This window comes from Hippoglossus stenolepis, chromosome 1 (assembly GCF_022539355.2).
Source record: "Hippoglossus stenolepis isolate QCI-W04-F060 chromosome 1, HSTE1.2, whole genome shotgun sequence".
Lineage (NCBI taxonomy): Eukaryota > Metazoa > Chordata > Actinopteri > Pleuronectiformes > Pleuronectidae > Hippoglossus > Hippoglossus stenolepis.
Genome location: NC_061483.1, coordinates 21,827,411 through 21,840,513, shown reverse-complemented (window position 1 = coordinate 21,840,513; position 13,103 = coordinate 21,827,411). Strand labels below are relative to the sequence as shown.

At 41.7% G+C, this 13,103-nt stretch overlaps 1 protein-coding gene across 5 annotated transcripts in view; it reads left to right on the top strand.

Moving 5' to 3' along the window:
• The window catches only part of LOC118105747 (SH2 domain-containing adapter protein F), a 105,508-nt gene that overhangs the window by 89,077 nt on the left and 3,328 nt on the right, over window positions 1-13,103 (top strand). For 4 of the 5 annotated variants that reach the window (XM_035153583.2, XM_035153567.2, XM_035153558.2 and 1 more), the window contains 2 exons: window positions 3,825-3,999; window positions 4,173-4,292. In XM_035153583.2, coding sequence (XP_035009474.1) covers window positions 3,825-3,999; window positions 4,173-4,292 — 295 coding nt within the window. Of the gene's footprint in view, window positions 1-3,824; window positions 4,004-4,172; window positions 4,293-13,103 lie in introns of those variants that run through there. The other variant, XM_047339466.1, reaches the window with a different exon arrangement.

The window sequence follows — 13,103 nt, the reverse complement described above, 5'->3', positions numbered from 1 at the left end:
GAAACAGACAAGACGGAGTGAGGTGAGATGGGGCCAGAGAGGGTGAGGCGGAAAGATCAAAAGAGTAGGTGAGGAGGAGAGAGAGCGCGGAAGGGGCCAGACACACGTATGCAAACAGAAAGAGAAATTGAAAGTGAAGGAAGGAGAAGGAGAGAGCAATTGGCTGCGTCTTCATGTTGTGATCTGTCAGCGCTGACGGGGATGAGCAGAGCAAACATGCATCTCCCTTGTCCCCTCGGTCAGTTTCCATGGAAACGCTATCTCTCACCCTTACACATATACTGTACGCTCATGCTAGTTGCACAGTATTCCCGGCAGTCGGCATGTGGTTCTAATGGGCCGCCTGCAAAAGTCGACAACTCATGGGATCTGTCATGATGACTTACATGCAGCACCGTTTGAGTGCCTGTGGTCCAAACATCAGACCTATGAGGACGTGAAGCTTAAGCTCACAGTCCTCCATGAGTCTGAGGTTAGAGCCACAGTTTACCCAGCTGTCACACAACAGTGCAATTTTAATTTGTCATCTTAAGTCCCCGCCGTAGCCCTTTAATGAACAGAAGGGCAGAGGCAGAGATGACAATGGTTGCTGGAGTCATTTGGAATAATCACTTCCATGAATTTATGTTGAGGGAAATGCATCGGTGGGCTCAAGGCCAGCGGGTTCAACCTGAGTGTGGAGGTGAAGAGGAGCCCCTGGTGGTTGGAGTTGAAACAACAGCTTTCCTTCTTTGTGTGCCCTCAAAGGCAAAGAAGGGAGAAATAGATTCAGACTCAGTGTACCAGTAAAAGTCTTTCAGTCAGGGGCTCCAGAAATTCATCAAATTGATGTGTGAAATCATGAAATGGCAAATGTGATATGTAAGAATACAAAAATTTGCTTTTACAAACTAAATTTTAAATAAAACTTTCTCAAATCTTTAGAGAAAGTTTTTTCAAATCTTTAAATATTCAATATAGTCACTGTAAGATACTTATTTTTTTGTGAGGGCACACTAACCTAAAAGATCGAGGTCTTCTAGGTCAACAACAACATGAACTGATCATGTGTATGTATGTGAAAACCTTATATGTGGATCTAAAAGGTAGCAGGTTAACATACCTGCCCATCGTCTTTGGTCTGATATCGAATCAGCCTCTGTGGGCAAATGTTGAGGCTTCTGGTGTAGACAGTGGATATCTGGGCCAAGACTCTGTCTTCCGTTCACTGTGCACTGTTTACAGTCAGACTAGTTCAAAGAGTAAAATGTTTCTCCACACAAAATATAAACAGTGATACTTTTGGAGATGTTTTAGGTCCAGACGACACTTGGGCTAATCTTTATTAACAGCTATCTGGACATAAATTCAGATAAATTAAAAAGCTGATTCATTTCAGTCAGTGTGTTCTGCCTCTTTTCTTCTCCACACGGACTGTTTTCATGCGGGCAGCCAAAGCCTGCTGAAACCTGATTGTTCAAACCAGAAACAAAAAGCAGAAGGCTTCCAGCCCCAAAATCGTGTCCCTCGCCTACAGATTCTGCATATTCACATGCTGAATCTGTTAATAGAGATTACCATATCTGCAGTGTAGAAAGTAATGTATCTCTCTCCCCATGACTGATCTAAAGATCTAAGGATCTCAGTAGAAGTTGTAAATATAACTAAACCATTCAAATGTAAAGCTTATAACTCTTAAAATTCCTTTCAAAGTCCATTGGCAGAAGAGAATTTGGGATTTTTGCGATTTGTATGTATCTTTACACCTCAGATTCTACAGAAGGTCATATGTTTTCCCATTCCGCCCGACTTAGAGTAGGCGCAGTAAAATGTTGACATGATGTCTCTTGTAACTTGAATTGACTGATGTCAGCCCTTCCACTCAGTGACATATAGGAAGACTTGACAAGCTCACAAACTACACACAGTGTAACGCAATCCTCTGTTTGAAATGCAGAGTCTAGACAGTTGCAGGCCCTGTCTCCATCGACAGATCGCAGTGCCTGTCTGTCTGTGCTGTAGCTGCCATGCTCAGATCCAGTAATTAAACACGAGACACAAAACTGTCCATTAGCGACAGAGCGCTGCTAAAGCAGACGCAATCCAGAAGCTTCAAACTTCACTAACTGCTTCCATCAAAGACTCGGCTTTGATATGTTGATTTTAAACCTTAAAGCAGAAAATAATCTCCAGCTGAAGCTTGTCGTACGGTTGATGGAGGAAGCTGGGCCTCCGTTATTGCCTGAGATGCATGTCAGTGGCTCTAAATAGGTCTTCTCAACACCGTGGGTGCTGTGACATCAATTACAGTGATGGATGGCGTAGAGAAAAGGAAAAAAAGCGCACATGTACACACAAATAAATGACCACAACACCACTCCAACATCCAACTGTAGAGCCTTTCGGCCTTTAGGCATCCATAACCCTCTCTAACCAGAAGTACACATTCACTTTCACATGTCCTCGTGAACATAATCTCCTCTTTTGTTCTTCTGTTAGCTTTTGTAAATAGACGCAAAGGCCTTTTCCCCTTGTGTGCTGATTGGCTGTGAATTCGCCCCATGACCTTCACCAGTCCTGTCATGAGCGCAGGTCAGCTCCAGCCCCCACATACTTTAAAACAGTTCCCTGTGCGGCTGCCAGGAGCTCGTCGTGTCCACAGTTTACCGTGAGAGTTTTGAAAAGCCAGGTTAATGTTTCACTTGCTGGACTTGTACGTGGGATTTGTGTGTGTGTGTGTGTGTGTGTGTCTGTGTGTCTGTGTGTGGGTGTGTGTACTATTTAGGACCTTGTCAGGATCAGTAGACCTGATGGGGACCCAAGTCTGGTCCTAATGAGGCAAATCTTCATTTCTGAGCTCCTGGTTAAGGTTAGTGGTAAGATGTGATTGAGGTTAGAGTTAGCCATGAATAGGTCATGGTTAAGATTCGCAATAAGGTTTTTGGTTAGGTTGTCCACAATGAATGGAGGTCAATGCAAAGTCCCAGTAAGGACAGCTGTGCAACCCTTTGTGTGTGTGTGTGAGAATTTTTCAGGTATGATCATTTGTATGTCTGTGCACCTTTTGTTTTTATATTTTAAAAGAGTAACCTTTTTGTTTCCGATCACTCCTTATTTAACCAGGAAGCTCCGATTGAGATACAATACCTGTTCTGTCAGGGAGTTTTAGCCACGATGGGCAGCAAAAGTTTCAAATATAAATACAAGCCGAGACAGATAACACAAGAAAAGCATACTAAAACACAGCAAACAAAATAAAATACGGAACCGACACAGAAACATACGGCAAACTCATGGTAAAAATCAATTAAATTCTAAATGAAAAAGCAGATGTTCAAAACAATGACATTGTTCCATGGAAACTGATCCATAAAGATCTCATATAAATCACATACTGTATATATAATATATGTGCGCCTGCATGTAAAGTAGTTTAGTTGGATAGTTTGGATGAAGTTTGTATGTGTGTGTATTTTCTCTCAGTGGAATGTGTACACAGTGGGGAAGAATTGATTCATGACTGCTCCATTGTGAATGTGCACATGTTGACTCGGATGAGTTACACAAATTAACTGTGTGTGTGTGTGTGTGTGTGTGTCTGCGCGCTCAGTTCTCACACACTGCTGATCTAGTTCAGTAGAGTCATGTAACAGCACTTTACATCATAACCTCTACAAATGTCTCCTTCCTCTCAAGCACACTATTGTACAAGTGACCTTAAACTGAAATCTATCTGAAGTGCATTCAAACCACGTGTTATTAATGCTGCATTATCAAAGCTGTGGATGTTTTTTTATCCATCCAGAATAAAATCTGTCAGCTGATGTATTGTTCTTGTATTACAGTCCAGTTCGATGGCGTGGACAAGTCTCGAATGTCTCCGACCAAGGATGGGAAAAACCGCCCACTGCAGCGACACTCCAGCGGCTGTCTGGTCAACACTAAAATGACGTCGCTGGACCACTGCAGCTCCTCTCTAGGGGAGCGCATTGACCCCACCATGCCCCTGGAAAGCCAGTTGTGAGTCAGGACTCGGTGTTGTCTTGTTACGACTACCACTTTGGCCCTTTGTGTTCAGTTTGTGCTCATTAGAAAGTTGGACCCTTGTTATTTGCTTTCATTTGTTCTATTTTCGGCGTATTCTCACCATTCCTTTATCCCCTCCTCTCTCTGTTTCCCATCTCTCGCTGTAGCTGGTACCATGGAGCGATCAGCCGGACAGATGCAGAGTCTCTGCTCAGGCTGTGTAAGGAGGCCAGCTATCTGGTGAGAAACAGCGAGACCAGCAAGAACGACTACTCCCTCTCCCTAAAGTAAGGACAGCCATTACTAATGAGCCACGTACTGTACAGTATGATTAGATACACAAGTGCACATGATAGCTGGGTGAAAAAGAGTAACTGCACAGGCGCCATACAATCTACTCTGATAAAGTGTTGGAGGGTAAATCAAATCCCACGTCTCTAGTGTCTCAGCAGCTACATACAGTTCTAGGTGGATTAACATATGTTCTGCTTGCAGAGGTCCTTGTGGACATATGCCCCAATAGTCTGCTTACTCTGCATTTTCAGTACAGTACACATTTTCACCTTTCAGACTTACATCCTGCCCGTCTGTGGCCGTCCACCTCCCCCTGGTAACCCCTCTGACATTGTCGACTCCTCTTTTTTTTGACGGGCCCACATCTCCGTTAATCTTCAGCGACTCCTGATCTCTACAACACACTTCAGAGAGTTCAAAGAAGCCAGTGAGATTGGCTTAGTCTCGTCTGACATTTGGTAGAGGTTACGTTAGCTTGCAGGGCCACAGAGGGGTCACATCCTGTTATTTTTGACAGCAAAAAAGAGACAGATTTGGTTTTGCTTTACTGATTTTCACCTCCATCCACTGTCAGGATCAGGGGCCAGGACACAATGTCAGAAACATAGCTTACATTTTTTTTTTATATGTCAGAACAGCTGCCAAAACCACTATGAAATAAAAATGTAATGTAATAAAAATAATTTATGTAATGTTAGTATTTGTTTTGTCAAATGCTCTTTTCACATTTACTTAATATAAAGTCCATTTTGCAGTAAGAGACCATGTGACATTTAGACAAATCCTGCGACGACCTTCAGATGAGATAAAAATTAGTAATTAGCGTTTGTTATTACAACAGAACTAATGTAGCTGGAGGTTTGAATGTCTTGGCAGCGAAACATGATACTTTTCACTGCTCCATTCTCTTCACGTTACTGTAGCTGACTGCAAATCTAACGCCCCGTCTTCACTGACTGTGCGACTGCTTCTTCTGCTTTACTGACTAATATGAGTCCTGAACTAATGTCCGGAAGACCAGCTACTGGCTGTGACTGATCACAAACAGAAGGCATTAAATGTCTGTCTCACTGGTTGAGTATGCAGCCCCTGAAACAACCATATTTCAAAACATTTAGCCACATGAACAGCCCAAACCAGGACAATGACATTCAAGGAGGCAAAGCAAGGTGGTTTTATTTTGTAAAGCACATTTCATACACAGAGGTAGATTCAAGGTGCTGTGCAGGGACATTCAAAACAACACAGACAAAAAGAACCATTTAAAACAATTTTCTAAGCAAAATAAAAGAGATTAAATAGAGCAGAGGGTGAATAGATAAAATGAGCTAAAAGAAAACAAATCTAATAAATTGAAAATAATACAAATAAGATAGATAGAAATGTGTAATAAAATATAACATATACTACATCCCCATATCATATATAAAGATACATAAAAGCAATGGGGACCAAAACCATAACGAAATACTATGAACGGCTGTGAACAACCTTTTTATTGCTTAGTATTCATCCTGAAGGCAATACAGACTACAGACGATTCATCAGGATAGTCAACGGCTATTAATCATTAATCTAAAATGGACAGAACTATTCCGTAGATGTGTCTAAAAGAAGCCCTGAGCATAAAGTTCAAGACCACATAAAAGGAAAAAACACAGCATCATATCCCTCCACACACAACTAAGAACCAGTAAACCATGAAGCAGATGTCTGAGTAATGAGGCCCAAGTGAACTTGACCTTTGTCTTTAGTGTATGTGGTACAAAATAATACAGGAAGTGATTTTGATTAATGTTCTTCTAATGAGCTCCAAATAGTCTCACACAGCTTATGTACTATATATGACAGGTGTGTAAATTGCCTTGAGATAATGTATGTTGTGATTTGTCACTATGCAAATAAAATTCAATTCAATTCAGCTCTGGGGCACCAACACATGATATTATATTATCATATATATTGTGATATTATAAGTTTGACAGAATTAATTTATCCATCTCCGTATTCTCGTGCAAAGGAGACAGGAGATGACCCAATGCTGAGGATTTTACTTTCAAAAATGAAATCACTGATTCCTGTTGTTTGTTTTGTTTTGTTTTTTTTAAATCAGACCAGTCCACACTGGGAAAGTGCTGAAACAATTGCAGCTGAAATGTTATTAACAGATTCAATTAAACCAGGCAGAAATCTGAGCATGTGTTTAAAACTGTTTAAAACGTTCTGCTTGATAACGTTCTTACTAGCATTCATGTATTTACACTAACTCACATCCCACAGCCGTCCAGCTGACCCTCAGCAATGAGCTGCATGACTGGAGCAGATAGAGGAGTAGGGTAAAGTGGTTTACTTACAGGAAGCTCAATTGAAAGGTCACAGAGACGCTTCATTTTAGCTTTACCATATCCTTGCCACTCACCCGCCTCTCTGACCTGAAGGCTACAGTTTGGAGAAACTAAAAGCAAGTTGTGAAATGACTTCTGTGACACACATAATAGCTGTTTGTCACACTGACGAAGTAGAAGAAGATTAAAAAAAGAAAAGCCACGCTGAGAAGGCCGCGTTAGTTTCGGTGCAGCAGAGGTGTTTAATCTCTGTGACTCAGTGGGAAGTGTAGCAGTGGGAAGGATGTCCTGGACTTTGTAACCAGCTGAGGTGCTTTTACCCCGTCTGCCACAGAGTTGACTCCAGGGCTATAGCCTAAAGGGTTGTGGAGCCTACAGCAGTATGTGGGCTTTAGCAGGCTCTGGATATGATGGCAAATTAGTTGACAAAGCTGTAAAGAAATATGCTTCTAATGAGTAATAATTCAATCTTGGTATTGGCTTTATTGCTACACACCAAGTTAAGTTGTGTGTTTTTGTTCCTTTGTAATAACAGTGCAAACGGCTCACAATTTAGTGCCTTTACAAACTGAATATGTGGCACCTCTACAGGATAAGAAAATGTTTCCTGGAGGTTTCAGGTTCTCTTTCTCTGTGTGTGCATGTTTGTAGACACCGATGTGTGTATACTCAGATCTCGAGAAACAAGGAGCCTAGAAAGCAATCAGGTGGCTGGTTCGTGGGAATGACAGGTGTCACCACACTGCAGGCGGAGGTGATTCTGAGTTCAGCCTGCTCGCACGCCTCCCCTGCTGCCACACTGAAAATGAGCCGGGACCCGAGGTGAAGATCCTCCATGTCTGAGGTTGCTGAAAAATGTATAAGGCCATGAGGTGGCACATACGTGTATTGCATTATTGATAAAGACAGACGTCGCTGAGACCTCCAGCCTCAAGAGAACTCTGGCACAAACGGAAAGCATTTTCTGTCTACTGTGCCGTCCTAACCCCCTTTTTTTTTTCTTTTCACATGCCCGTCACCGCCCTACACGCCCATCCTTCCTCTGTTTCATCTTTCTGTGGAGAGAAATCTTTTAGGTGTTTGAAACATATTAAACCCATCACAAGTCTCTCAGAGCACCGTGTCATCCTGTGTCTCACCTCACGAGAGAGCCCTGCACAGCGTGTTTCCATTGGCTGAGCAGAGAAACTGTTCGTGAAAGAAGAAAATCTTTCCAACAGAAGCTGTTTGATGCCAGAGCACAGTAAGAGACAGAGATATAGTCTGTTAAAAGAGCATACAAAGAATCTTTGCATCTGCAATTGCACTCCTCTTCTTTCCTTGTGCTTTTGTGGTGTTTTTGTTCATTGTTTAGATGGATCCATACAGAGAAAAGATCTGATTTCCTGTATGTGACCCAGCTGAGATGAATGACTACACAAATCTAAGCTACACCAGGAAATCTAAGCCAATGGCAAAACAGCAAATTTACTTCTGCCAAGGAGGTTGTGTTTTCACCCCATTCTGTCGGTTGGGTGGGTGGATGGTTCAATAGTTAGATAGTTGGATGTTTGGTTAGTTAGATAGTTAGATCTAACCACACTAAACATCAGTTTTTCATCAGTCGTGTCATACAGAGCGGTAGGGATCATCCTTGTAGACTTATTCAAATTGTGTTCATATGAAATAATGGGCACACAGGATATCTGATGCCCATAATGCTTAAAAAGGTCACCGCATCTGCCAAGGATCATTATCTTTTGGCTGACGACTTTGTTTTTTTTTGTTTTTTCTGGTGCCATGGATTCATAACACTGAGAGCAGCATCATTCATGCAGCAATTCAATATGTAGAAGGTGGAGATAAGTGGTGATTGCTGTCAGGCTCTTCCTGCTCTGAGGTCTACAGGGCTCAAATCAAAGTCATAAACCTCAATAAACAGGACAGCGGACCTCCCCCAGAGAGATTCATTCTGATTAGACAATAGAAGGCCACAAGCACGGGGATATGATAACACCACAAAGGCTTGTCCTCTCTAAAATAGTCATTTTATCAGCAGCCTTGTTGTATTGCTCCGTTCTCCTGATTTCTAACTCTGCAGGACCGTAACGTGATAAGCTGCCCTGAACGGCGACTGGGAGCCAGCTGGGAATCTAAAAATGATGCTATTGATGTGTTTGCCATTTCAAGTGTAGCTCTGTGTAACCTGACGCCCTGACGCCCTGCCTCCCTGCGCTCAGCATGAAGATTCATCAAATGCACTTAGCAGGGAGGATTATTTTCTTTTTTTAAATGAGCTCTCCTGGCACCACTCGCAGGACGGTAGAACCGTGTGGCAAAATAAATTTGTCCTGCTCTCCTGAAGTCATGATGGACTTATTAGGCGCATGCTCAAATACTGAGGTCAGAGACACGGTAATTGAGAAGTCTGCTAGCTGTGTTTACTTCAGCCTGCAGCCTGCTTGCTCAGAAATATCTCAGAAATGAAGAAATATTCTCCATCATCGGCCATTTACAGTTCATAGATCCCAACAATTTCTGCATCACTTTTGCTGTAGTAATAATGACAATCACAGTAATCTGATCTCTTCAGATTAAACATAATCTCACATCAAGATATATTATTAGTTTGAATTTGTCCCTAAATTGAACCCTGTACGTTCTTTGCTTTTTTCTACTTCAGCGTTATCTCCGCGCTGGTTTCTCTCTGTGCATCAGGGAGCAAGCACATCCGCAGGCTTTACACATGCAATTATGAGATAAGTGAAGAATGGACATGCCTCGTGTTTAAGGTGCCAAGAGCCCAGTTCTCGCTCCTGTTTATCACAGATAATGGGCACATACACAAATACATACATGTGTTTACAGTGGGAATATAATCAATGACCTCAAAACCGGTGATTACTCTGCTTGTCTGCTCGACTATTTGTGAACACATGGATGCCATGTGAAGGTCGTAAAACCTCATGGACATTCTCAACCACCCGATCTTATCCAAACCAGAATCTGCTCTTATGTGTATCGCTGCCAGGAAAATATTCCCACACCCTCGGCCTGTTGATAGAATAAATAATCCGTCCATCTGTCTCATTCTCGCGACCACGATATCTTAAGAGCACCTTGAGGGAATTTCTCCAAATTTGGATTAAACGTTTAGTGTGACTCGAGGATGAATTGATTAGATTTTGGTGGTCAAGGGTCAATGTCACTGTGACCTTACAAACATGTTTTTGGTCTTGTGAACGCTACATTTCAGGAACACCTTGAGGGAATGTCTCCAAAATTTGGTGCAAAGGTTCACTTGGATTCAAAGATGAATTTATTAGAACTTGTTGGTCCAAGGTCAAGGTGAAGGTGATCTCCTATTCTTGTGAATGTGATATATCAGGAAGATTGCACAGTCACTTGGACTGAAGCTTGACCTGATTAGACTTTGGAGGTCAAAGGTCAAGGTCAGATACCCCAAGAACGACTTGAGGCACTTTCTTCAAATCTTTCACAAATGTTCACTTAGAATCACAGATTAACTGGTTAGATTTGGGTGATCAAAGGTCACAGTGGCCTCACAAAACTTGCCTTTGAACATGATATCTCAGGTCTGTCTTTAGGGGATCTCTTCAAAATTGTCACTTGGACTAAAAGATGAACTGATCCAATTTCAGTTGTCAAAGGTCACAGTGACCTCAGTGCAGTATATACAGTGCCTTGCATAAGTATTCACCCCTTTGGACTTTTCTACATTTTGTCATGGTATAACCACAGATTAAAATTTATTTCATCGTGAGTTTATGTAATGGACCAACACAAAATAGTGCATCATTTGGAAGTGGGGAAATATTACATGGATTTCACAATTATTTACAAATAAAAATCTGAAAAGTGTTGAGTGCATATGTATTCACCCCTTTACTGTGAAACCCCTAACAAAGATCTGGTGCGACCAATTGCATTCACAAGTCACATTTGCAAGTCACATAATTAGTAAATAGGGTCCACCTGTCTGCAATTTAATCTCAGTATAAATACACCTGTTCTGTGACAGACTCAGAGTTTGTTGGAGATCATTACTGAACAAACAGCATCATGAAGACCAAGGAGCTCACCAAACAGGTCAGGGATAAAGTTGTGGAGAAATATGAAGCAGGGTTAGGTTATAAAAATATCCAGAGCTTTGAACATCTCTCTGAGCACCATAAAATCCATCATAAGAAAATGGAAAGAATATGGCACAACCGCAAACCTACCAAGAGGAGGCCGTCCACCCAAACTGAAGAGTCGGACAAGGAGAAAATTAATCAGAGAAGCAACCAGGAGGCCCATGGTTACTCTGGAGGAGTTGCAGAGATCCACAGCTGAGGTGGGAGAATCTGTCCACAGGACAACTATTAGTCGTCTACTCCACAAATCTGGCCTTTATGGAAGAGTGGCAAAAGAAAGCCATTGTTGAAAGGGATCCATAAAAAATCCCGTTTGGAGTTTGCCAGAAGCCATGTGGGAGACACAGCAAACATGTGGAAGAAGGTGCTCTGGTCAGATGAGACCAAAATTGAACTTTTTGGCCTCAATGCAAAACGCTATGTGTGGCGAAAACCCAACACTGCCCATCACCCTGAGCACACCATCCCAACAGTGAAATATGGTGGTGGTAGCATCATGCTGTGGGGATGCTTCTCTTCAGCAGGTACAGGGAAACTGGTCAGAATAGAGGGAAAGATGGATGGAGCCAAATACAGGGAAATCCTTGAAGAAAATCTGATGCAGTCTGCAAAGACTTGAGACTGGGGCGGAGGTTCATCTTCCAGCAGGACAATGACCCTAAACATACAGCCAGAGCTACAAAGGAATGGTTTGGATTAAAGAATGTTAATGTCTTAAAATGGCCCAGTCAAAGCCCAGACCTCAATCCAATAGAGAATCTATGGCAAGACTTGAAGATTGCGGTTCACAGACGGTCTCCATCCAATCTGACTGAGCTTCATCTTTTTTGCCAAGAAGAATGGACAAACCTTTCCATCTCTAGATGTGCAAAGCTGGTAGAGACATACCCCAAAAGACTTGCAGCTGTAATTGCAGCGAAAGGGGGTTCTACCAAGTATTGACACAGGGGGGTGAATACTTATGCACCCAACAGATGTCAACTTTTTTGTTCTCATTATTGTTTGTGTCACAATAAAATTTATTTTGCACCTCCAAAGTACTATGCATGTTTTGTTGATCAAACGGGAAAAAGTTTATTTAAGTCTATTTGAATTCCAGTTAGTAACAGTACATAATGGGAAAAAGTCCAAGGGGGGTGAATACTTATGCAAGGCACTGTATATATATTTTTTCTTTCATTTCAGTAGCTGGAATTATATTTCAAATTAAATAACATGTGATATAAAGTAGAATAGGTTTGAGTTTAGTGAGTTGATTGTGCACATTTTGTTGACGGGAGCTCATGATACCCACTTGTAGCAAGATCGCCAATAGTAGTCCTCATTTGCTGCTGCAGCGATTATGCTAATTTATCTTGCATTTGCATTTTATTGAGCTATTGTGCAAATTACAAATGAAGGAAAAAAACTGCATATTTACAGCAGGATATAAGGACCATTAGTTTCTCATCAGTCCCTCACTAAAGCTTACTGTTGCATCACTTAATAACAACGAAAATGAATTTTCTATTTTTAGGCTTAAGATTACTGGCAAGATGTAAAATGTATTGATCACAGGCTTCTAGAAACACGGGAAGCTTTTAATTTGCCGTGCATTTATTTCTGTAGCCTAAGTGATTTATCCTGGGGGTTCATTAGCAATGCCCTGGTGCTCTGGATGTGAAACCTACAGCCTCGAGCAGCCTGGCTTTTAGTCTGCTCCCCAGGCAGCTCCAAAGTTATCAGAGGTAATCCAGCTTTCAGAACATTGTCACGTACTGTTGGGAGCAACGACGGGGAGAGTAAATGAGAAAGGGGCTGTCGAGGAGAGCTGATCTGTTCTCTATCCAATATATTCAGGTTGAGTCTCACATACTTTTCTCTTCAAATGATTTTTTATGTGGGGGTTTGGGGTTTCAGTGTCTGTGTTTCGGTCGATCGATCCTCCAACTTTGTTCCAGACTGAAATATCTTTAAAGCTATTGGATGGATTGCTTTGAAATTCCGTACAGATAAACATGACTTTGGTGATCCCCTCATGTTTCATGTAGCGGCCTCAGCAGGTCAAGGTTTTCACTTACTGTGCCCAGTGAACAGTTTAACAGTCATTGTAAAAAACAATATATATATTTGCCATTCCTGTCAGAGGTTTTACAGACGTCTTATTTATGATGAACATACTTCCATGATTCTGATTCAGTTTCCAATTGTTTGTCTTTGATGCTTTTGTCGTTTCACGTTGTTTTACACAAGTTACACTTTCTTTTCATGCAGTTGAAGATCTTGATCTCCTGACCTTGTTATTGTCTAACTAACAGCGTGTTTTTTCCGTCCTTGTCTTTTG